General features: G+C 34.0%; 1 protein-coding gene across 5 annotated transcripts in view; it reads right to left on the bottom strand.

The window, feature by feature from the left end:
* The window catches only part of AMMECR1 (AMMECR nuclear protein 1), a 241,904-nt gene that overhangs the window by 48,249 nt on the left and 166,400 nt on the right, over positions 1 to 27,255 (bottom strand). For 4 of the 5 annotated variants that reach the window (XM_054250909.2, XM_008989761.5, XM_078363540.1 and 1 more), the window contains one exon: positions 13,861 to 13,971. The exons of the other annotated variant lie outside the window; for it this stretch is intronic. In XM_054250909.2, the coding sequence (XP_054106884.2) occupies positions 13,861 to 13,971 (111 nt within the window). The remainder of the gene's footprint in view (positions 1 to 13,860; positions 13,972 to 27,255) is intronic. 5 annotated transcript variants of the gene reach the window in all.

Below are 27,255 nucleotides of genomic sequence, written 5' to 3' on the forward strand. Positions count from 1 at the left end.
CTGGAGTTACGGCAGTAGAGTTTTGAGGTGCTTGAAAATGAAATGGGCTACTTACCTGGTAGTGACTTCCAAGTCTACAGAGATGTTCAGATAGAAGCTACATGCCAATTACTCAGGAAATTTTTAAGAGAGATTAAAGTATCTGATAGGGGTTAGACTAGATGACTTAAAAATAATCTCTTCTAGCTCTGTGGTTCCATGGCAAGAATCAATTCACATAGTGCATCTTCAATTACTTATAATGAGATCAACCTCACGTCAATTTGCTTTCTAAAGTGTTCTGTATAAGGATCCTTGTCCTCTGGTTCAGTCTGACTCCAAGTGGCCTTAAACCTCCCTTTGCACTATCAATCAGCATTGGCAACTCTTACTGGCTCAAGTATGCTGGCAGCAAGAAAAGGTGACAAATGTAAGCTAACATATGCAGACAGAAAGGAAAGTTATCAGGATCAAGTAAAGTTGCTACAAAGCAATGAGACCGGTTTTTGTTAATTTGCTTTGATGTTGCTTGGTAAACTACTGTGGAACACAATTTCAAAAGGGAGAGACAAACATAAAATTAATAATTATAATCAAGTGTTAAGTATTATAATAGAGGTCTGAACTAAGTGCCATGTGAACTCAGAGACTGACCAATTTTCCTGGGGAGTGTCAAGGAAATTTCACAGAGGAAGTAATGAGCAAGCTGAGTCTTGAAGAATGAGTAGGAGTTGACTGGGTAGAAATGGGGAGAGGCAAAGAAAAAAATGTTTGAAGCCAGAGAGACATGAAAGAATATACTTGGGAAGTGGTGAATAATTGTGCATGGCTGAAGCATGAGGTTAGGTCCTCAAGTGCTATGCTTCCTAATAAAAATGGGTTTTCCTCTCTGGTGATGAGGAATAACAGGCACTCTTTCGAGCAGGAGAGTGAGACAAATTTGTGTCAACAAAGATGATTCTTGTGATTGGTGTAGAATGGCTTCAAAGGGAAGCAGGGAAACCAGTGAGCCAGAATAAGAACCCAGACAAAGACACTGGCAGTGAGGCTGGAGAGGATAGGGTGGACTCAAGAGTATCTGTGGGGCAGAAGCAACAGAAATATACTCATAGCATTTTGCTCAATGGTCAGTTACATATACGTGTGTATTTTTTAAATAATTACATAAACAGAAATGTGATGGTGACTAATCATGAGGTCACTGATTTATTTGCTGATGATTCTTGTTTCTTGTCATATTATGAAAATTCTTGCCTACCTACATATGTCCAAAAGAAAAAGAAACATTGAAATTGCTATAAATATATTTAAAATTTCATTTCTTGGCCATTCTTACTACTTAATTTCTTCCTGAAGTAGAAATATAAATATTTACTATACATGTACTACCATATAAATATTTACTACATACCTAGTATGTATAAGATACTTCATATATATATATATCCTAATCCTCACAACAAACTTATCAGTTGAGAATTATACCTATTTTACAGATGAGAAAACCAAGACACAGTAGAAATTCAGTAGCTTCCCTTGGGTCACAAAGCTAAGAATTGGATTCAAAACTAGAACCCAGATATAGCTACCTTAAAAGCCCATGCTCTTTCTACAACCTCATACTGCCTCTGTACTTAGAAAACAAGTATCAAACAAAAATATGTAAAATGAAAAAGCAGCCAGGCATGGTGGCTCATTCCTATAATCCCAATACTTAGGGAAGCAGGGACGAGAGGATTGTTTGAGCCCAGGAGTTCATGACCAGCGTGGGTAACATAGTGAGACTCTGTTCCCCACAAAAAGAAAAGAGAAAAAAAATCACTGTTATAAAAATGACTGCATCGTTATAATAGTCTATTTTTGTGAGTATTTAAAAGTGTTCATGATAAAATGAGTTTTAAAAGGGAATTTTAATGTCAAACCACTCACACACACAAAAAAAATGCATTCAATATGCACTCAATGAAAACTGTAAGAAACCAGCCACAAAAAGACCAGATAACTTCACATCTAGGTAAAGTAATAAGACAAAGGATTATAATTTACAATCCACTATTTCTAAATGATGATAAAAATAAGACATATTTATTCAACTAATATTTCCTGAATGCCTACTATGAACCATGCACTGGTGTAGGCCTTGGGGAATATTACAGTAGTCCCTGCCCTCATGGAATTTACATTTGCACTAAGAAAGACTCACATATGTCCAAGTAAATTTACAGTATGCCAGGTGGTGATAAGTGCTATGAAGAAAAATGAAGCAGGGTAAAGGGGCAGGGAGAGCCAGATATCAAATGCAGGCCTTGCTATTTTACATAGGTGTCACTGACAATGGCATTATTTGAATAGAGACCTGAAGAGAGTAAGGAAGCCAAGCTACATGTCTATCTAGTAGAAAACTGTTGCAAGTAAAGAAAATCCAAGTGCAAAGGCCCTAGGGAGGGACCATGCTTGGTGTGTTCAAATAAAAACAAGGAAACCAGCCTGGCTAAGCCCAAGAGAATGAATGGAGGTGGGAAGAGGGAGTGGGAGATGAGGAGAGAGGGGCAAGCCGAGCACGGTGGCATTCATTGCAGAACATTAACTTTACTCTGAGTGAAATATATGTTTTTAAAATACTTTGTCTTTTACTCTAGGTGAGAAAGGTAGACGCAGGAAAGCTTCTTATCTCAGATATAAGGATTGACACTAACTGAGGAGAGTTCAATCATGCCAATGGGTATGTTTGTGCCATTTTGGCTAATGGGGTAGATGTGCTGCTCTGGGCAATTAATAAAGCCCATGAAGAGGAAGCTGCAACAGTATGAAAGAGTACATATTCTTAGACAATAGCTACCACACCTTAGTGAGCTGATGTGTAAGGCACAGAAACACTTCAATACACAATAGATGACAACTTTAAAATGTAGCCTTTTTTTTAAAAAAAAATGTACTTTTAAAAAGAACAATTACATTTTATAACATGTATTTACATATCCATGAATTTAACATAGTCATTCTTTTACCACTGAAATATTTAAGAGTTGCTTCAGCTGAAATCCAGTATTATCTGAGATGACTCTTATTCCTAGTCACTGTACTTTATTAGAGGCAGAAAGAAATCTCCCTTTTTGACCATACCGTTTTCAGGCCTGCTGAAGTCCAATCTGTGTTGTTAGTTCTACTGCAGCTCCAAAGACCTTTTCTCTAATGTCACAATGACATTTTTCAGAGAACTCGTGAAGAGAAATTAACATCTAAAAATACTCTTTTTTCTTTTAGATTCAAAGCAATTATTATTATAATTATTATTAACTATTCATGAAATAGCTAAGTTTTGGGTAATCTCTTTTTTCCTTAAAACTTTATTTCAAAATTATTCACTTCACCATTAATAAGGTGTATGATTAATGCTCTATGCCATTATTACCAGGCCTGCCAATTGCCGGCAATGGATTTTCAGATAACCCATTTTCTGGCACCCAAAAGTTAAATTACTCTTTTCAAAACGTACCGATGTCCCCAACACTTGCAAAAATATTACATGTACGATTTTTTCACCATTCTTTAAATCAGAACTAATGTTAATCTACATCAGTGCATGTTAAAATGAAGTGATTTTAACAAATTCTGACAGTACAAATCAAAATACTACTAGTTAATATTAGACAAGAGTATCTTACAAACACTACATGGTATATTACCTTGCAATCTGAAACATTACATTTTATATTTTTGCATGTTTAAGTAACTGAAATTTCACAGAATTTAACAGCAAATAAAGTTTAAAAATTTAGTTCTGTACAATACTTTCAACTATCTTTATTTTATAATCTATATGACTCATGTCATAGTTCAGCACCAAAAAGATCTACAAAATTTCTCATCCAGCCTGTGTGATAGTTTTTGTTTGGTGGTGGTGTTTTTTACAATGAAAGTTTGAAAAAATGCTACTCTCAGATCTTGAAGTGGAATACTGCTAGTCAGACTGTGTAAAAACTTGGGTTGTATCTTATTTTCATTGAACAGATACCAAAATAGGAAAGAAAAAAGAACTGTGTTATACAATGTTTAGGTTGTCAGTTTATATGTTGAATTTATAGCACTGAAGTATCAGAAGTAATCTAATAATGCTCTGCCCTTATCCTTCCCTTCCATTTAAAAATTTTAAAAAGGCAATCAGAAAAATGTTTGATTTATTCTTTAAAATAAGGTGAAAAGAAGGACTGCAACAACAAACTTTCTCATCCATACCTCCAATAACATCTCAGTGTTGTTAAGCATTATCTACCCTGAACTGATTGAGGAGCACACCTAGAACTATATTCAGAGCTCCCGAATGTACCATGTTTTCTATACCAGAAGTCTGCTCAATGGCAGTGTCTCTCTGTTCAGAGGTCATTACCATAACTTTTGTCACCGCTGGCCTGGAGTTAAAGCAACATTCCAGATTCCAGGGCCAGTGTTTTATTGTCTTAACTCTTTTCTTCCTATTCAAGATTTGTCAGTTTTAAGGAAAGGGCATGTTTTTCTTGCTACTTTCAAAGGGTTTGTACATATCTAATTTTAAGATCACATTGCTTTGGTTATTCTTAATGTAGCACATTTCATATGCTGAAATGATGCTAAAACTTGGGTTTGGTACTGATTCACCCACATATTCTGTCTGAGCCCCACTGTAATCAATGACTGGGATGTAGGTTACAGTCCTTGATGTGGAACAAAACAAAGAGAACTGGTCCAAATAGGGATTGAACCCATGATCTCATTAGCAGTACAAGTCTAAATAGCAGTGTACATTTGTTTACTGTTCTTCATATGCAACCCAGCTCTACTCATTTCAAAGGCTTAGAATACTTCTCTCCGGACCTAGCTAGGAGGCAACTAAAGGTCATCTTAGAAGAATGGTTTGGGTTAAAAGCAGCCTGCAGAACTTGAAAGAGATTCTGTTTCCTGCCATCTTCAATGAAGTGGTTACAGTTGGAACCTTTTAAATCAACTTTGTAGAACATATAAAGTAGCCCTGAAGGTAGTTGGGTATAGCAACAAGAAGTTGAGTTCTGGGCAATCCCTTTAATTAAAGCTTCTGAAGAATGTATTTTATGACCTTTTCTAACTTTCTCTTTCACTACTAGAAAGGATACAAAAGTTAGTATTTCGATGTAGAAATAAAGAAAAAAACAGTGTTAAAAATGGAGACAATAACATGTTAATCTAATTTGAATAAGTCTATAGTTTCAGTATGTATATTTACAGGATAATTTTTTGAGCTGAAGTAAAGTTAATAAAAATGAGTTTTCTGAACATGAGACCAAGTATAAATCTGTACTTTATGAATCCAAATGTATTATTTTCACTTTTAGATTTTAAATATACTGAAAAGTGCACTGCACATTTGGTATTAACAATCATTAGAGTTTCATTCTCAACGTATTCAATACAGTCATGTATTGCTTAACAGTGGGGATGCATTCTGAGAAGTATGTCATTAAATGATTTCATTATTGTGCAAACATCATAGAGTATACTTACACAAACCTAGACGGTATAGTCTACTACGCACCTAGGCTAGATGATACAGCCTATTTCTCCTAGGCTACAAAGCTGTACAGCATGTTACTATACTGCATACTATAGGCAACTGTAACACAATGGTAAGTGGGCATCTAAACATAGAAATGGTAGAGTAAAATTACAGTATTATAATCCTATGGGACCACTGTTGTATATTCAGTCCACTGTTGACCAAAATGTCATTATATGGTACACGACTACATTGTTTTCGATCTTCAGAAATTCCTAGCATCTATGATATAATTGTCCAATAGAAAATTTTTTTAAATGTTACAAGTTGTCCATGTCTATTTTCTTTTTTTTTTGAGGCAGAGTTTCGCTCTTGTTACCCAGATTGGAGTGCAATGTTGCGATCTCGGCTCACCGCAACCTCCGCCTCCTGGGTTCAGGCAATTCTCCTGCCTCAGCCTCCTGAGTAGCTGGGATTACAGGCATGCGCCACCATGCCCAGCTAATTTTTTGTATTTTTAGTAGAGACGGGGTTTCACCACGTTGACCAGGATGGTCTCGATCTCTTGACCTCGTGATCCACCCGCCTCGGCCTCCCAAAGTGCTGGGATTACAGGCTTGAGCCACCGTGCCCGGCCCATGTCTATTTTCTTATATAGATATATTTTATTTCTTTGGTTAACAAGAAGTAGATCATGCAGTTCTTTAGGACATGATTTTTATGTTGAAAGTTTGTTCTTTATTTAAAAATTGAGAGAGAATGTAGGAAAAATGAGAGTTGTTTCTAAGAAAAATATATTTCTGATGAAAGATAAAGGACTTATGATGCAATAAGTATTTAGCATTTAAAGATCAACAAATTATTATCAATGATAAAAAGTGAGTTTTTTCCAAGGACTGCTACCTTGGATAGCCATATTTAAGACAGTTTAAAGTCAGAGAAAGGCAAAGATCACAGAGAAGGGCTTCATTTATTTTGTCTTGTATGGGATTCTTTCAAAAAGTATTTCTCATTCTCATAAAATCGTAACTAAAATTTTAATATTTGATTGCTATACCAAAATCTCAACTTTCAATTATTTTAAAGTACTCAAATTCCTAACATTGTCCCCTTAAAAGTGGTAAATCATACAATTTGCATGATACTCTAGACAGGAATAATCACTTTGAGTTATATCAAAGCATAATCATCTTATTCTTCCAGAACACTAAGATACAAATCTGTCCTATTCATTCAGGTCCTAATGGCTCAAAAACTTTAGATACTTATAAGTAAGCCGAGTATTTATTATGTAAATATTCAGACAAAAGAAATATATTTTTAATGTCTATAGTATGACTTTAGGCCACATCTAATGTAATAATTTCATACAATATTTGTGTTCTAATTTAGCTTTACCTGAAAAAATGAAGACTATCACAGACAATGACTCTCAGGAAAGGAGACAGATACCAGTTTACTGTACTGAAACGAAATATGAATTCACTTTAACAGGACAAGAGGAAAGTGGAATCCAAACTATTTGCCAAGCCTCGGAGCTATAATCCAACTAGGTTCTAGCTAATGTTTGGTAAAAACTCTGTGTGTACATGTGCACGCACTCTTTCAAGAGGCCTCTATTTCAAAGGCTTTTTCTTTTATGACAAGATCATTTTCCCCTTTAAAATATGTACTACAAATTTCTTAAAATATAAGTACCCAACACCTTATATATGGTTACTTTGATAATAATGATTTATACACAACCTTGTAATTTTGACCTTTTTGGCCCATGTAGGATAAAAACAAGCCAAAAAGTGGTATATACTGTTTTGCTTTTATGTAAAGCGAACTAGGGATGAACCAAACAAAATAATTTCCTTTAAATACATTTCAGCTTTTATAACAGATACAGAGTAGTAATCATCTAGTATCACCTCCTCTGCTTCTTGGGAAAAACTGCTTTCTACCTAGGATTACAATTATTTGGATAACTTCTTATGTCTCCTAATATATCATAAACTCCTAAGGCAAAATTAAGACCAGATTTGCAGTATGAACTGTTTAAACATGACTAAAAGGGGAAACAGCCTCAAAGGACCAGAGAAGTAAAGTTTATAGACAGATTAAGAACAGGGTGAATTTCTTGTAGGTTCACTTTCTCCCTATCAAACTTAAGAACCAAGATCCCTGGCGCAGAAAGAGCCCATTTTCAGCTTCCCCCAACACCACCTTTTCACAGATGGCCTTTTCTGCCCCAGGCATTTTGCCTATGGCTCTTAATCAAAGCAGTAGGGGGATTCCAGCTGGCAACTCTGAAGATCTGAAAGATGCGATAAGGAATTAGAATCTGATGTACTCACTACACTTAATTTCTGTGGCAGCAGGTGCTATATGAATTCAGACAATTCTCTACAATTCAGGAGCCATTACCCATTCTGCAAATGGTTCCTGCTGTTTAGTTTCCACATTCTGCTGGGCATTTTGTGGCCACATCTCTGTACATTAGCACAACCTTGGGATAATGAAGGAGTGCATTAACCTCATGGCTAAAATGAGGATTCTAGATTTCTGCAGATATTTCACCATGCTTTCCTATGGATAATTTTGAGTAAAGAGCAAACAACCACCTAGGTTCCAAATCATACCTTAAATTAAGTACCTATAAAATCTGACAAATCTTTCTCATTTTGTAATTAACACACTGAAACTATTAAATTAGGTATAAGTTTTAGGACTCAGGCCATCATCTCTTTTATAAAAAGGCAACAAATGTAGGTTGTAAATTAAACTAATTAATTTTGCATTGTTTGTGATACATCTAATTTATTTCTCCAAAATGCATACTTTGGCCAGGAGTCCGGTGCCACAAACACTTGCCAAAAATAATTTGGCCTTAACATCTCCAGAATGAGCTTCCATAACAATAATGTACAGTGAGAGGTGTTCTATACAGCTTTTCTTTTCATAAGAAAAATCAATCTGGGAGATGCCGCCATAAAGACTAATATTAAATGAGAGGGAGGAGGAACTTGTTTAATCTAATTATTCACAATGAGCCTAGAGTGGTTACCCAAATAATCAAGAATAAAAATAATCATAAGATGGTCTACCATGACAAGGGAAAATATTATGCTGCTTATAATGGTTTTAAACTCTTACTGCTTTAGAAAAATGCCAGATTACAACATAAAATATAAAAGCAAATTCAATTTACAATGAATTAAGTCACCCAGAAGTACCCAATCTAGCTAGGACCTTTGAAAATAATAAAGTAGGTTTGTTAGCTATTTTCAATATCTCAAAAAATCTGATGGAAAGTGAACATTTGTACCATGAAAACAATTAATCCCCCCTCCAAACTCCCCTGACACACAACCCCACTAACCCACACAAAACAAAATAAAACTCCAAACAAAACACAGCACATTGCCTTTTATATGGTCACACTGTTCCCTAGAAAGGCCTAAATTTTCATTACTAATTTCTCAGAATTAACTATCCAACAAAAGTGGCATAGTTCAGAATCAAGCTCTAGAACTGTCAGCACCTGCATAATTATTTCATTGCCAAGAGGTCTAAGTACAACAAAGTAAAGGAGAAAAAAAGGAAGTTTTTTAAGCGTGATGACAAACCACATTCCTGTTTTACTGAATAAGAATACATCTATTAATTACTTACATGTTCCAGAAAAATTACTGCCAACTTGAATTTACATGACGAAATAGATCTGCATCTTGCTGGAAAATTTAATAGCCAAAATTTTAAGCAATCTTTTTTGACAGAGATGTTTATATTCATCTATATTAGTTGTAATTCTCTTCTCTATAAAAGTATGTATCCTGAGTCCTAAAATTGGGGAAATAAATCTGCCTCTGCTTTCTAATATGTAAAAGCCATAAACACAATACTGGAAATTATCTCCTTCAGCTCAGACAAAGAATAGTTTTTCTTTGAAGTCTTGAGCAATGATAAATAGGGTAATTTGTGGACTTTATCACCAAATTCTAAGGACAGACTTTTATCAATAATTCTGAACTGCCTATCCTGCTTCGTATTTTCTATAATCTTTCCTGCTTTTACCCAGATCCTTCAAGGTCAGGGAAAGAATAGTCTTATTTATAATAGTTCCATGTACTTCTCACAAAGTTTTTATTACCTACACAGAAAGTAAGTATTTTTACAATTGAGAAGAAATCTGTAGCCTATTCATAAGATTTTATTTCAATCTAAAATCAAAATTTCAATTAGGACAACATACAACTTGACTATGACAAGTACTTTACATTAAAAAGACTGTTTATATATATATATATAAATACTCAATTCAGAATAGGTATTTCATTAAAAAAAAAACCTGATCATATTTGAACATGCAACTTGACTATGACAAGTACTTTAATTTTTAAAGTCTTAATAATTTTATTAAAATTAAAATTAAATTTTATTAGAATTAAAAGTTTATAATTTTATTTACAAATAAAAACCTAATTCAGGATAGGCATTTCATTTTTTAAAATACCTGGTCATATATTTAAGAAAGATTTTAGATTTAAGGGACTACACTCAAGCTAGATCATTGTCTCCTATAAACTGGTTAACTTTTAAAAGGAAAAAGGGTACTCAAACGGATATTTTGTATATCCATGTTCATTGCAGCATTATTCACAACAGCCAAAAGGTAGAAGCCACCCACCCAAACGTCCATCAATGGTTGAAAGGATAAACAAAATGTGGTGTATACATACAATGGAATATTCAGCTTTAAAAAGAAGGTAAATTTACACATGCTACCACATGGATGAACCTTGAAGACACTGTGCTAAGTGAAATAAGCCAGTCACAAAACGACAACTATCATATGATTCCACTGATAGGAGGTACCTAGAGTAGTCAAATTCACAGCAGCACAAAATAGAATGGTGTTTGTCAGGGCCTGGAGGAGGAAGAATGTGGAATTAGTCTTTAATGGATACAGAGTTTCAGTTGGGGAAGATGAAAAAAGTTCTGGAGAGGGATGGTGGTGATGACTGTACAACAATGTGAATGTGCTTAAGGCCACAGAATTATACATTTAAACATGGTTAAAATGGTAAATCTTACGTTACATATATTTCTCCACAATAAAAAAAAAGAAAAGATGTAATTGAGGAACATTCTGAAAATTAAACAATAGTCTATCTAATCACAGATGAATCAGATATCCTAATTTTTAAAAAGATGCCTATACCTAGAATGTCTTTATTGTCACTGTTTATTTTTTGTTTTGCTTTCTCCCTCCTTTATGCCCCTATCCCCTAAGTTCATTTAACTCTATTTATTCATTTTGTGAGTTATGGGTTTTAAGGTGGGATGACCAGATTCTAAGAATCACCAATTTTTATGTTCAAAAAAAATTATATTCTTAAAGTTCAGTCCATGTAGCCAAAGAATACAATTTCCTATCTACAGTAGTATTTTTTTGCAATAAGCTTTATCCTTTAATACAATATTAATTCAAGTCAATTTTCTTCTTTGTGGTCTACACAACTCTGAGTTAAATACTTTCCATTATACTATCTATGGATTTTCTGGAATTTTAAATAATGTTCCAAAATTTCAGTCTTAACTCCTAACTAGAATTTTTGAAGGATTACTAATCTATGATTTATAAAATTTAGAGTAACTTGTTTTCAAGTTCATTATTTTCATGACAAAGCTGCAAAACATAAATTATCAGAAAATTTTGTCTCATCCTAAATGTACTGGTTAGGGGATGGACTTTGTAGACACATGCTCTGGGTATGAATCCTAGATCTATCATGTAATAGATGTGTGAGTGGGCAAATTATTGAAAATATCTAATTCTCAGTTTCTTCACTTTGAAAATGTAGATATTAGTACTTGAGAGTTGTTACAAAGATTATGCATGTAACACTCCTCAACAATGTCTGATGTAGTAAATCCTTAATAAATGTTAGTTGTTAACAAAAATAATCATAATAACATATAAAAATGATAAACACATTACTGGACAGAAAAAGATTATATTCCAACTTTTAAAAAATGACTCCTTACAATTTTTGATGCTAAAATGAATCCAGGAAAAAAGATTAATTGTATTTTGTAAGACTCATTTTCTTTTGTTCATCTTTTCCAAATAGTGTGATTGTTAATATCTCGTTAAACAAAAGAAATTAACTCAAACAAAAATGAGAAGTAAAACCAGGTATGTGCATTTGTGTAAATACACACACACATACACACACATACCGCCCTCTTTAATGTGCTATATACAATTTGAGGAAATTGTATAGAAACATGAGAAAAAAGTTGAAAAGTAAACAGAAGGAGCTATAGATTGTACTGACGGTAACAAGGTATACAAATGTAGGCAAATTTCCAAGTTCAACTATTTAAACAATTCATTCAGAATCACACTACTGTCAGAAAATTATACTGTAATTCTTTTGGTCATTACCCTAGGATATAAATGGATAAGTCCAGAAAAGTTGGATGTTTTCACCCCTTGCCAACAGCATAGGCAAAAGAATATTTTTCTTTAAATAAAACCCAGTTGTTACCACAATTACTACTATGCAAGATTTCTAAGGTATATAATGTTTGATAATGGGATTTCTGATACAATTTCACTAAAAAGCACAAAGGGTTTCTATACTACCAACTCTTACTACCCAAATATAAAGTAATATTCTGTTTTGAAAACAGACTTGTGTTTCCAAAAACATGTTCCTTTGAACACTCAGACTTTGGGGTGGGAGGATAATAGGGTCCTGTAGTCAAATAAACCTGAAATATGCTACATTCTATTTCTCTCTTTTAGATATACGTAACACTATTCACATAAAAGGTTATGAGAAGTCCTATAGTGAGCAGAGATGTTGACATTTCTTAACCAGTGTTTCCCAAACTTATTTGGTCACAGAATTATTTTCTTCAGGTAGTGCAAAGGAACTATTTTTGTTCCTCATAACAACTTATGTTGGGAAATGTACAATAAATTGCCATCGATTAGTATTAAATGTGCAATTTAACATGTACCTGCCCTAAAGAGGTAACCACTGGCAGAATTTGCTGAAGTCCCAAAAATGAGCCCATTGTATTTTATGTTAGAAAAAAAAAACTAACATGCCTAGACTAGTACTTATATTATCTTTAACAAGTTGTATTTATTTCCAGAATACGTGTTTCAACACTTACAGCCTGTATGTTATTTAATCAAGCCCAAACACCCAGTTCTGATACCTATGGAAAGCTGAAAAATGAATATGATCCTCCAAGCCTTTGCTTTTCTTTCTGGGCTTCACTGTAAGTGGAGCAAACCCTGCAGCTCTGAGCTACTGCATACCTTCAAATATGGGAATACTAAACTCAGTTACAACATTTTATTAACTGGTGCTATGACCCTGCATTTATGCAGTTCTACAGTAAAATAATGAATGTTCCACATTAATACTGAAGTAAAATAGTGATTATTACTTCATTCTCCTAACACCTCTATTAAATATATAGAACAAAATACTGTAATTACTATTTTACATATGGAGGTTGAGCAACTTGCCCCAAGTACCAATAGTCAGCAGGGAGCAATTTCTTGTTGGACAGACACTGTGCATATTACAACTATAGAAACTGTATCAGATAATCACCCTAAAATGTGAACAAAAACAGGAAATTCCTTTGCTAATAGCTTATTATTTAAGGAATTTTCTTCTTTGAAAAAATTTTAGGTTACAATTTTCTTGAAATCTAAACTTGAACCAAAAAAAAAATCACATCGTGTGCTAGATAGCTTTTTGTGAATTCAGAAATTAAGAACAAAGGTTTAAACAACTGTAATGAGTTATTATTTTGTCCTTGTGTTAGATAAAAGAAAATAAGCAAGCTACAATTAATTCTAGGTGACATATGAATGTGAATGATTATACTGCTAGGCTGTGGCATCATTTTCTTCCTAGGCTCTCCTTTCAATTTCAAAAGTACTTAAAAATGTAACAAAATTTGTAAGATGAAAGAGACAACAACTATTAAAAAAACATAATAGGGAAGAAATAATGACTCTTATTATAGAAATCACATATTTTGGTAACCCATGGACATTTAGTCATTGGTTTTCAAGTTATACAAAGTAAGTTGGCCATTAGAAGAAAAAAACACTTCAAAACATTGATGGCAGAATACATTAATCACAGTATTTTATATTATGATAATATATATCAATAACATTTTACCAGAGAGGAAGTAAATGGGCAAAGACAAGGAAAAAGCTGACATGAAAGGAATCAAGAACACTGACAACTCAGTAAAGGAAAAGGTGTTAAAGTATCAGATTCAAGTTTCGTAAGTTTTTGTTCTTTTAAAATGTAAAAGCAGAGGTAACAAAAATTGGTTTTCACCTGGTAAGTGTGTACTCCCTGAGTCCTGAATGCAAATTCATGGCAGAAAAAGTACCTATGCATCCACGTAATCTTTTGTCTCGACCAATCTTCCATGTTACAAACAGTGGGCTGTAATGGAAGATAAAAATAGGGTAAATCAATTAATTCAATTCAAGCAAGTATTTATTGAGTGTTGACTGTCTGCTAGGTTAGGTGCCTGAGATATAAAAACCAAAAGACAGGCCTTCAAGGGGCTCAGAGGCTACCCCAATAGGACTACATTTAGCAAAAATTATATTATACTACATTATATTGAGTGTATCCTATATGTTAGGCATCTCAACAAGTGTTTTAAACAAACTAATTATGTTAATCTTCATCAACAACTCTAGGAGGCTGATACTAACATTCTATTTACAGATGAGGGAGTCTCACAGTTGATACATAATGAAGTAGGCACTCAAACATGGGCAATCTTAACTATAGAGCCTTAACCATCATGGCTAACTGAGCAATTCCAAATTGAAACCTCAAGTTACTGACTTATTTGTAAGTCAGATTTGGAAAAGCAGGGGGAAAAACAATGATTTTCATAAGTCCTTCCTGAAAATACAGGGGCTATGTACTGTGAAAGGTGCTAGAAGGATGCCTAAAACATAGTCAATGCTCTTTATGGGTCAGTATAAGAGGCAGGCATAATGAATACACAGCTAACTAATACAAGGAAAAAGGAAATAGGTACTATAAACCATGTCCAAGTGCCATAATTTAAGCTACTGAAATAGAAGAAAACTTCATCAAGCTTGACATTCTTTAGCTTGACCTAGAAAAATCAGTAGGGTTCAGAGAGATGAAGGGCAACTGCAGACATTAAAAAAAAAAAATACCGTGAAACAGGAAAATTATTTTAATTTTTATATAAAAGTATTACCTGCAAATACAATCTCTCAAGTATGAAAGAACAAAGTGTCAATTATAATAAAATATCAGCAAGAATAATGAGGATTTAGATGAAGTTTAATACAGTAGATGTTTGGATTCTGCTGCAAAGTATTGACAGCTTTAAGTAATGGTTAAGTCTAAATACAATTATGTTCTAATTAGAGCAACTCTGTATGCCAGTTTTTATGAAATAATTTACCCATTTTAGGACATTTTGTAAAAAGATAAATATCTGACAATTGGGGATGGTCTATGGTAATATGAGTATTCACAGTAATACTGGAATTATACATTTCTGTTTTCTAAAAATTTAAATTTTAAGGGGATATACCATATGTCATTTTTCCTCTAATATACTGGTGAGTTGAAGAACATTCTTTCTTTAAAATACTCTTTAGTGACTCATCAGCAGATGGATGAAAAGATATCCCATTCAAGTACTTCAAATCACCCACCTAAAACATTTAAATTATGCTGAGCTCTGAAAACCACAATGGCAGATAGATTCCCAAATAAATAATATATACAAACCAGGGTGAAGTACTAAGAGTTACCATCTTCCAAGATCCAAATGTCCAGTGGCATTCAAAAAGATGACTAAAGTCAAGTTACTGTCAACATTAGCATTCAACTGAAGGATGGCCTACACTAACGATACTAAAATATCAAACAAAAGGTAAAAGCCAGGTTTTCTGCTTCCTATATCATATGTACTAAACCTCTTATAATTTGGTTCTAATGCTCCATTTGGAAATTTTTCTGTAACTGTTCTTGATCAGGAAGACAAGAATTAGATGGAATTACTTTCTCACAAATTCTTTCATTACTCATATAAATACCAGTATCTTAAAATTAAAACCTTATCTTTAAGGTTGAAATTCACCTCTTCATTTTTCAGTTTCCAACATGGTATTGTCAACATCAGCAACTTTTTTTTTTTTTGAGTCGGAGTCTCACTCTGTTGCCCAGGCTGGAGTGCAGTAGCATGATCTTGGCTCACTGTAACTGCCGCCTCCTGGGTTCAAGCGATTCTCCTGCCTCAGCCTCCTGAGTAGCTAGGCTCACAGGCACGTGCCACCATGCCCAGCTAATTTTAGTATTTTTAGTAGAGACGAGGTTTCACCATGTTGGTCAGACTGATCTCGAACTCCTGATCTTGTGATCCGCCCTCCTGGGCCTCAAAGATGCTGGGATTACAGGTGTGAGCCACCACCCATGGCCTGTCTCTTCTTTTAAAAAAAAAAAAAACAACAACTTTATTTTTTGATTATAGAAGCAGGATATGATCATAAATTAAGAAATCAGAAATATAGAAATATATCAATCCTCTCCCGTAACAATGTCTCTACAAAGTATTTCTATGTAAGACAGGTCTTTTGGCAGCTTCAGAATGAAGTGAGTCTCACTGTAATATAGATAATAGCATGTTTTTAAAATACCGTGATGGTTTCTCAATAACATAGAATTACATTGTATATTCTCTTCCTCAATGACTTCCATAAGAAACCTAAAAGTGTGAGTGAATTCATTTCCTATCAAAAATGCTAGAAATGAAAGTCATTTAAAAGTATTTTACCTTCTACTTTCTTATTTATCCCAGGAAATACATACATACACCATTCTTACTATAATATAACCCTATCTGCTCAAGTAAACATTCAAAACTTAAAGTATAAATAGAAAAACAACACAAACTAAACACTATACTATGAAATATGTTGCAGGGCACTCAAACATATGGTGGGAGAAATTATTTATTAATAGTTTCTTATAATGCCATACTATCACTGATGAAGGAATGTTTAATTCAGAGCTTAGGGTGCTGCAGGACAACTTGCATATTGCAAGGCAGGCTGAGGAGCAAAGATGCTCCAAAACAAGCAAGGGCATGGACATGTAAAAGTACACAGCACATTGAGGAAATAGGAAGTAGTCTGACAGTCTTGATAACTTGCTATGGGCTCTTTCAGATTTAACACTTCTTTGAATTTGAAGCACTGTGGAATATGTGTTCTCAAGAGCCCTCCTAAGATGTAGAGCAGATACAAAATAATCTATACTCTCCCTATCCTTACCTGCCCCAGGCAACATCCGCTTTGGGAGTTGGGATTGCAGGGAAGTATCTGTGTCAAAGATGGGAGTGAGTGCTACTCGACAACCTTACTGTGTTTAGAACAGATGCCTGAAGATGGAAGAAATCAGACTTTTAGTAGACAGAATAAAATGATTCATTAAAAATTTGGGACTCTAATTTCTCATTTACAAATGCTCATCTAAAATCTTTTATAAAGTACACGTGTACGGAATTAGAAACAAATAAAATACCTAAAAGCAACATTGAATGGGGAAAAGAACCCGAGAAGTTAAGCACTTTGAAGTAGACAGAAACATAATAAACATCACTGAGCACAATAGATTGCATCTCATGTGTGATAACCACTTTGTACAGGGCAATGACTATGGGAACATTCAATATATATTATCTAAAAATAGGAACACATTTTTTTTCTTCATGTAACACAGAGCGAAGGAATAGGCAATTTCATTCGTAAAAGTGCTATGAAAACATGTATGAGTTCCCAAAAAGACCTAAGACATCAGCATAATCGGACGCAGATCAAAGCAGACAAAAGGGTTTTGGGCTTGTTGAGAGGAGCTGCTCAATGAGAAGAAAATACAGAAAACAGTTCATAGTAAGACAAAGATTTACTATTTTGGGGAAATGCTTTTGCCATATGGTTTGAGGCCACCTACGTACACTGAAAAAATACTACAAACTAGAAAAGGGCTCAAAATGAGATGAAAAATTAATGAAAATATTTATCTGAAGGTAACCAGACAAATCTTTTTAAGTAATTGTTCTACTTTCAAATATTTTGTACCACTAAGTTCTGAGAAACCTTTGGAGAAAAGCACTTCATTTTTTCATGTCTGTAGACAGAAACAGGAAGTAACCATTTATTCTAGGTGAATCCTCCCTGCCAACTAACAGCCAATACTGTCAGGTCCACAGTAGCTCTAAAGGAAATATAGTTGCATACAATCAGCAGAAGTACGAAAAGCAATGTAAATCTGAACAGAACGCTCCCCATCTATTGATGTGAGACAGAACAATTTAGAAATACGTTTGCAGGAGCAGAATACAATTAGGTGATACAATGAAAAAGGTGTTATTTACTTAATAATATTTTACCTTAAACTTTATCTCTCCTATCATATCTAGGCAAAATAGAGGTTACAAAAAAGTCTTAGTCTACTGCAAGCCTCCACTCTGCCAATTTGCTCTTCTTTAGAATGAGATTTAAAGGACGCAACATTAACAAAATAACATCAATCACTACCAATGCAATTAATAGAAGGGGATGCTCAGCAAGGTTATTTATATTGGAAGGGGGGTATAGGAAAAGAGAGAAGCCCTGTAACTTGTTCTGTTCTTCTGCCATAGATAATGATTGTTTCTCAATTGTATTCAGGTTTCTCAGCAATTTAGCTAAAATACAACTATATTCCTCATAACATCCAGCTAAAAATACAGTAATTCCCCAGGATCTAGCAGCTTAGAGAAATACAGAAATGATGGTGTCTTCTTTTCACCACTAGGTAAAAACGTTTCACTTCCTATTTCAACAAAAAGAAGCTTTACATATCATTTCTAAATCATATAAACTACAGATTCAATTCATAAAAACATACCTACTATGGTTAAATCATGTAATAGGGTTGCCATAATAAAATACTATAGACTAGGTGGCATAAACCACAGAAATTTATTTCCTCACTGTTATGGAGGCTAGAAAACCCAAGATTAAGGTACTGGCAGAGTTCAGTTACGGATAAAGGCTCTCTTCCTTTACTAGGCTTTAAGGCTGCTATACGGCTACTTCGTACTCACATAGCCTTGACTCTGAGTTTGTGAAGGGAGAGGGCGAGCAAGAGCTCTCCAAGTGCCTCTTAGAAATACACTAATCCTATTGGATCAGGGCCCCATTTTCATGACTTCATTTAACCTTAATTAATTTATTATAGGCCCTATCAAATACAGTCACATTAGGGGTTGGGGCTTGGACATAGGAATGTAGAGGTTGGCGGGGGTGGGGGAGGTGGTGTGCTTACAATTCAGTCCGTAACAAATCCCTAACCCAAACTTTAGTACATAAAGTGTATATAACAATGTATCTAAGATCATTCACTGAGAGTCTTTAAGAGATAATTCATTTGCTTTTCATTTTACAGGTGAAATACCAAAAGAGATCCAGGCAGACAGTGCAGAGTCACTAAACTGGTTATTGTTACAACCTGGGAAGTCCTCCAAAATTTCTAACTACTGGTTTAATATGGGGATTTTTTCACCACTACAGGAAAAAAAAATGTGAGTAACCAACTCAGATGTCTTCTAAAAGCCCAAAGAATAGGAAAATCCTATGAATACTACACATAGCACCACACAGGTGAGCATAAGCACAAATCTCTTCCTCCCAGTAGGGAAGAGAGAAAGATTAGCTGAGAAGCTACCAGGACGAACTAGAAATGTCGCATCAGCCTAGAAACACTAGCCCCGATTTCTAAGTTTCTACCTTATCACCATTAGAAGCTTACAGCAAGGCCTACCATTTTACGTTTGATGGCTTCCCAACACCCTTTCTGATCTCCCCCAGCCTTCTCACTTCATTTTTTCCTATTCTCTAGCTGAACTTCATCAAACCCAGGTCTTCTCTTAAATACACATTTCCTCCAAGTCAAAATTTCCATTTATTATACCATTGGTTAACAACTCCTCGGCTAGGTATTGACCTGATTATCTGATTAAGTAATTCATATTATAGAATGTATGAGACTCTTCCAGATAATCTGAAATTCAAATTGGAGGGGAACAGAGAGAAATAGGAGGGAGCTAATCTGAGGCAGGGGCAACAAGGTAAGATTCAGATGCATTTCTCATCCAACCATTTGCTGTAGATAAAGAAAATGCACTAAGTTACCACTGTATCCTTATACCACACTCCTCCCTCCAACCTTTGTATAATAAACAGCCTGTATCCCATAGGGCTCAGGAATATAAGGTCACACTGCTTAGACAGACAGCATAAATTAGTATAGGAGACCACAAAAATATGAAAGTGGGGATCAGGAATTACCAATCTTTCAGTACTTTTCTTTGCCTGGTGTTCCAAAAAATTCTATCATAGAAGCATTATATTCTCTTTCTCCCATTTATATAATTCTAACTTAACTGACAAATGCCAGAGGAAAGGAGGCAGACTTAAGTCTAACAGATGATTGGGAAGGTAGAATTTTTGCTGTTGTTAATCAAGGGTAATCACCACAAACATACAACAAGCCAAAGCACAAGCATACTTTAAGGGATTAGCTTGATTCTGCCAATTTTTGAACTGAAAGAACCATTTCTTCCTTTAGCAAGAGCAAATCAACAATTTTCACCAAACAACAACAAAAAAAGCAGTCCCAGACTTGATATGCTGAGACAATCTTATAGTTTTTTAGAGCCCTAAATTAGATAAGACTACCTTAATTGGAAAAAATAGTATTTTTGCATATATTTTCTTAGTTTACACTGCAGTGGGTATTAAATTTAATATATAGTAGCATTTTAAGGAAGAAATAGCTGTGGGGTTTTTTCCCCCTAATAATAGGAACACACCACAAATCTCTATTACCTGGAAATCCAACTTATTAATTTTAAATGACACTTTGCTATAGATTTCAAAAATAAAGTAATTTCTATTTGGAAGTCCCATTCTGAAGCCATTTCTTCAAAGGGCTTTAAGGTTTGAGGCATAGCCTTTACTATTAAAAATATTAATTATTTTAATATAAAACAAATCAGACAAGAAAAAGAGCTTCTATTGACGTCTTATGATTCCTAAGTTAAATGTTAAGCAAAACTAAGAAAAACCAAAGAACTAGGTCCAGACATTTTAGCATGAATATTAATTGATACAGTCAACTCCTATTTTTATGCCATTAAAAACCTGTATGGACCTTTGTTTTTGGTATTTCCATTTGACTGTGTATGCAGGATGGTCAGGAAATTCATAACACTTAAAACGATGAAAACAGTTAAGGCTTTTTTATTTTATTTTAGTTTCAGGGTTTACATGTGCTTGTTGTTACATGGGTATATTGCATACTGGTGGGGACCTGGTTTCTAGTGTACCCATTAGCCAAATACTGAACACTGAACTGGATAGGTAAATTTTTAGCTCTCACTCCCCTCACACCCTTCCCACTTTTGGAGTCTCTAGTGTCTATTATTATTTCCATCTTTATGTCCACGTATGCCCACTGTTTAGCTCCCATTTATAAGCGAGAAAACATGGTATTTGGCTGTTTCTTAGTTTACTTAGGATAATGTCCTCCAGCTCCAACCATGTTATTGCAAAGGACGTGATTCCATTCTTTTTTTTTAATGACTGCATTGTATTTCATGGTGCATGACATACCACATATTCTTTATCTAGTCAACTATTGATGGACACTTAAATTGGTTCCATGACTTTGCTATTATAAATAGTGCTGTGATTAACACATGAGTAGAGATGTCTTTTTAATATAATGATTTCTTTTTCTTTTGGTACATAACCAGTAGTGGGACTGACGGGTCAAACAGTAGTTCTATTTCTAGTTCTTAGAGAAATAGCCATCCTGTTTTCCGTAAAAGTTGAACAAATTTACATCCCCTCCAACAATGTATAAGTGTTACCTTTTCTCCACATCCATACCAACATCTACTGTTTTTGACTTTTTAACAGTGACCATTCTGACTAGTGTGAGATGATACCTCAATGTGGTTTTAATTTGCATTTCTCTGAGGAGTCACAATATTGAATGCTTTCCATGTGTTTGGTGGCTGCATGTATGTCTTCTTTTGAGAAATTTCTGTTCATGTCCTTTGCCCGGCCTTTAATTTTTTTTTTCTCTTGTTGTTTGACTTCCTTGGAGATACTGGATGTTAGTCCTTTGTCAGAAGCATAATTTGCAAATGTTTTCTCCTGTAGTTTCTCTGTTTACTGTGTTGATTTATTTCTTTTGCTGTGTAGAAGCTTTTTAATTTGATTAAGTTTCACTTGTCTGTTTTTATTGCATTTGCTTTTGGAGTTTTCATTATAAATTCCTCACTTAGGAAAATGTCCACAACAGTTTTTCCTAAGTTTTTCTCTAGGACTGTTACGTTTCAGGTCTTACATTTAAGTCTTTAATCCATCTTAATTTTTGTATATGGTGGGAGATAGTGGTCCAGTTTTATTCTTCTGCACATAGCTAGCCAATTTTCCTAGCAACATTTATTGACTAGGGACTCCTTTCCCCATTATTTTTCACGACTCTGTTGAAGATCAGTTGGTTGTACATATGGGGTTTTATATCCAGAGTTCACTATTGTATTCCACTGATCTGTGTGTCTATTTTTCTACCAGTATCATGCTGTTTTAGTTTTAGTTACTATAGCCTTATAGTGTAATTTGAAGTCTGGTGGTGTGATGACTCTTGACTTGGTCTTTTTGCTTTAGGATTGCTTTGGCTATTCAGTGTTTTTCTTTGTTTCCATATGAAATTTAGGATTGTTTTTTCTAATTCCATGCCTGAAAAATGACATTGGTAGTTTGATAGTGATTGTGTGGAATCTGTAGATTGCTTTGGGCTGTATGGTCATTTTTTAAAAATATTGATTCTTCTAATTCATGAGCATGGGATGTTTTTCAATTTGATTGTGTTATCTATGATTTTTCATCAGTATTCTGTAGTTCTCCTTGTAGAGATCTTTTGCCTTCTTGGTTAAATGTATTCTTAGATATTTTATTTTTTGTGTGGCTATTTTAAACGGCATTGACTTCATTATTTGGTTCTCAGCTTGAACATTGTGTATAGAAATACTAATTTTTGTACATTGATTTTGTATCCTGAAACTTTACTGATGTCACAAAATCTAGGAGTCTTCAAGGAGTCATTTTCGTTTTCTAAGTATACAATCATGTCATTGATGAACAGAGATAAACTGATTTCCTCTTTTCCAGTTAGTATGCCATTTATTTTTTTTCTCTTGCCGGATTGTTCTCACTGGTACTTTCAGTACTATCTTGAATAGGAATGATGAGTGGATATCCATGTCTTGTTCTTGTTCTTAAGGGGAATGGTTTTAAATTTTCCCCATTCAGTATAATGTTGGTTGTGGGTTTGTCATAGATGGTTTTTATTATTTTGAGGTCATGTACCTTCAATGCCTTATTTGCTGAGGGTTTTTATCATGAAGAGATGTTGTTACTTGTTTTGGATTTTGTACCTACATATTTCTACCACCAGCTAATGACCTATCTTATAGCATCTTGTCTTCCCCAGAGCCCATTCAATTAGTAGAAATAGAGTAGAAAGGAAATATACTGATTGATTTAAATATGAATATTAAACGAGCTAGAAAACTATCCATCTTCTTCATTCCAGGTTTTTATGTTGTTTTGTACTCTAAAGAGATCTGATGTTAGCTTAATAAGTAAGACTTGCAATAAAACGGTGATGTGTTTGTTTTTCACATGTTTTCTGGATTTAGAAAGGTAACTGTTAATGAATTTAAGATCCTTGTATTTGATTACTCATTCCCATGAAAGAAAAGTGCGGGAAGCCCTTCTCACTTTAGGGAGAAGAAGAAAGGCAAGATCAAGGGGTAAAGTCATAAACAACTTGAGACTGTATTTTGTGTTAGGGGCTATGTGTTTTGCTTTTGCTTCTGCTGCCCCTTCCTTTACCTTTCAGAAAATAGTTCTGCCTCTGGAGGACCTCTACTATGAAATATCCAACAGGTTGAGACATTTTTAGATGAAACTGATATGCTTGTCTCCAAAGTGCTCCTTTTTAAAAACGAACTTTATTAAAATATAGTTTATATATATATAAAAGCACCCATTTTAAGTGTAAAGTTTAATGAATTTTGGCAAATATATACATATACGTAACCTAAACTACAACCAAGGTATGAAACATTTCCATCACCCAAAGGAGTTTCCTTGCATCACTTTGCAATCAATCCCCTCCCCACAGTCCTGGATCCTGGGGCAAACACTAATCTGCTGTCACTATAGTTTTGCATTTTGTAGAATTTCATATAAATGGAATCATCCAATATACAATCTTTTGCTTCAATCTTCACTTAGCATAATGCTTCAGATACTCATTTATGTTGTCTGATACTTTCTATTGCCAAGTAATATTCCATTAAATGGGTATGTCAGTTTTTTGTCCACTCAACTATTGATGGTTTTTAGGGTTGCTTCCACTCTGGGCCTATTATAAATAAAGCAACTATGATACCTGTGTTCAAGGCCTTTTTAAAAAAAAGCAGCTTTCTTGCGTATAATTGATGTAAATAGAACTGAACATATTTAATGTGTACAATTTGATGAGTTTTGATATATGCAAACGATAGTGATACCATCACCACAATCGAGGTATTAGACATAGCTAATACCTCCCAAAACATGTGTCCCTCTCATTACATCCCTTCAGTTCTTTATTTGTCCTATGGTAAGAACACTTAGTATGAGATTTACCCTCTTAACAAATTTTGACGTGCACAATACTCTATTGTTAACTATAGGCACTATTTTGTATAGAAGCTCTTCAGAACTTATTCATCTAGCACAACTGCAATTTTATACCTGTTGAACAAATCCCCATCCTCCCTTCCCTCCACCCACTGGTAACCACAAATGTATGCTATACTTCTATTTGTTTAACTATTATGTATCTCATAAAAGTGGAATTATGCAGTATTTGTCCTTCTATGACTGGCTTATTTCACTTAGCATAATATTCTTTAGGTTGAGCCAGTTGTTGCAAATAACAACTATTAGATAATTTCCTTGTTTTTAACGGCTAATATTCTGTTGTATGTATATACTGCATTTTCTTTATTCATTTGTCTATTAATGGATACTTGGGTGGTTCTCTATCTTGGCTATTGTGAATATTGTTGTTGTGAACATGGGATCCAAGATAATCTCTTCAAGATCCTGATTTCAGTTCTTTTGGATACATACCCAAAAGTGGGATTGCTTTTTGGTAGTTTTATTTTACATCTTTAGGAACCTCCATGCTGTTTTCCATAGCTGATGCACCATTTTACAGTTCCACCAGCAGTGTACAAGGGTTTCAATTTCTCTAGCCCCATAGATTGAGTTAGGAAGAATTCTATCCTACTCTATTTTCATGAGTTTGGTTTATTTGTTCCTTAAATATTTGATAGGCTTTACCACTGACTTCATTGGAGGCTAGAGTTTTACTTATGGGATGGTTTTTAATTACAAATTTACTTTATTTAATAGATATAAGGCTACTCAGATTTACTATCATTTCTGAGTCATTTTGTTAAATTGTTCTTTCAAGAAATTTTTCCATTTCATCTAAGTTGTAGAATTTATTGGCACAAAGTCATTCAGAATATTCCCATATCATCCTTTTAATGTCTGTAAGCTGTATGTCTATTCTTTCATTATGGCATTGATAACTTGTGTTAATTTGTGTCTTGTCTCTCTTTTTAATCTTTATCAGTCTAGCTATTCATTTATCAATTGTACTGATCGTTTTAAAGAGCAGGCTTTCATTTTTATTGATTTTTCCCTATTTTTTGTTTTCTATTTTCCTGATTTCTACTCTTCTATTATTTCTGTTACTTAGTTAGAGTTTAACTTGCTCTTCTTTTTCTAGCTTCTTAAGGTAGAAGCTTACTGATTTCACTCTTCCTTCTTTTAAAGCCATAAATTTCCCTCTCAGCACTGTGTTAGTTGCAGGTCAGAAACTTTAATATGTTGTATTTTCATTATCATTCAGTTCAAAATATTTTTAATTGCCCTTATGATTTCTTCTTGGACTAATGACTTATTTAGGGGTGTAATTTTATATTATTTCCTAATGTTTGAGAATTTTACAGACACCTTTTTGTCCCTGATTTCTGACTTAATTCCATTTTAGTCAGATAACATACTGCATATGACTTTGGTTCTTCTAAATATATTGAAGACTTGTTTTATGCCCCAGAATATGATCTATCTTGGTGAATATACCTTGTGAATTTGAAAAGAAAATGTATTTTGGTAGCGTTAGGTCCAGGGTTTTATAAGTGTTGCTTAGGTCCAGTTGGTTGTAGTATTGGTCATGTTTTCTGTCTCCTCACTGATTTTTGTCTACTTGTTCTATCCATTTGTGAGTTAATAATGTTGAAATATCCAACTCTAATTGTAGCTTTGTTTACTTATCCCTTTATGTGTATCTGTTTTTTTTTTTTCTTTCCTGTATTTTTGAGGATCTGTTAGGTACATGCACATTTAGTACTTTGTCTTCTTGAGTTAACCAGTTTATCATTATGACATGGCCCTCATTCCTGGTAACACTGCCTGTCCTGAGGTCCAATTCATCTCTTATTGGCATAGTAACTCTAGCTTTCTTATGAATATTTATATTATATATCTTTTTCTGTCTGTTTGCTTTTAACCTACCTGTGTCTTTATCCTTAAACTGGATTTCTTATATACAGTATATGGTTAGGTCTTACATTTTCTTATGCAGCCTTTTAACTGGAGTGATTAGACTACTTACATTCAATATAACTGCTGACAGAGTTGGGTTTAAGTCTACCATCTTTATATCTGATATTTGTATTCTATATTTCCCATTTGTTCTCCACGTCTCTTTTTCTGTCTTTAAGATTAAATGAGTATACTTTAGTATTTTATTTTATTGCCACTGTTAGCTGTTAGTTATTCCCTTTTTAGTAATTTTTCTAGGTCATATCAGATGCATATTTATCTTATTGCAACCTATTTTCAAGTAATATTTTATCACTACAAAAGTAATGTAAGGACCTTAACAGTATACTTCCATTTCACCCCTCACATCCCTTGAGGTTACTGTTATACCTTTAACTCCTATTTACCTTATAATCCTATAATAGATTATTAATTTTCCTTTAAATAATAACCTAACTTTTAAAGAATTTTTTTAATGAGGGGGAAAATGTTTTTTTATATTTACCCTTTACTTGCTACACTTATCTGGCATTCTTCATTACTTTGTAGAGATCTAAGTTTCCATCTGTTATCATTTTCCTTCAGCCTGGACAGCTGCCTTTAAATTTCTTGTAGTTCTGATTTGCTAGTGATAATTCTTTTCATTTTGTCTGAAAAAATATATTTCACCTTCATTTCTTTTTGTCTTCAGTTCTGAAGGATATTTTCACTGGAATCAAATTTGAGATTGGCAGTATATTTTTTTCAACACTTTAAAGATGTCATTCCATTGTCTTCTGGAAACTTCCACTGTATCTGAAGAGAAGCATATGGTTCTTATCTTTGTTCCTCTGTCTGTGGAACAGACAATGTGTCCTTGTTTTTTCCTAGTGGCTTTTAAAATGCTCTACTACTAGTTTTCAACAATTTGATTATTGTTGCTTTAGTGTAGTTTTTCTGT

This window comes from Callithrix jacchus, chromosome X (assembly GCF_049354715.1).
Source record: "Callithrix jacchus isolate 240 chromosome X, calJac240_pri, whole genome shotgun sequence".
NCBI lineage: Eukaryota > Metazoa > Chordata > Mammalia > Primates > Cebidae > Callithrix > Callithrix jacchus.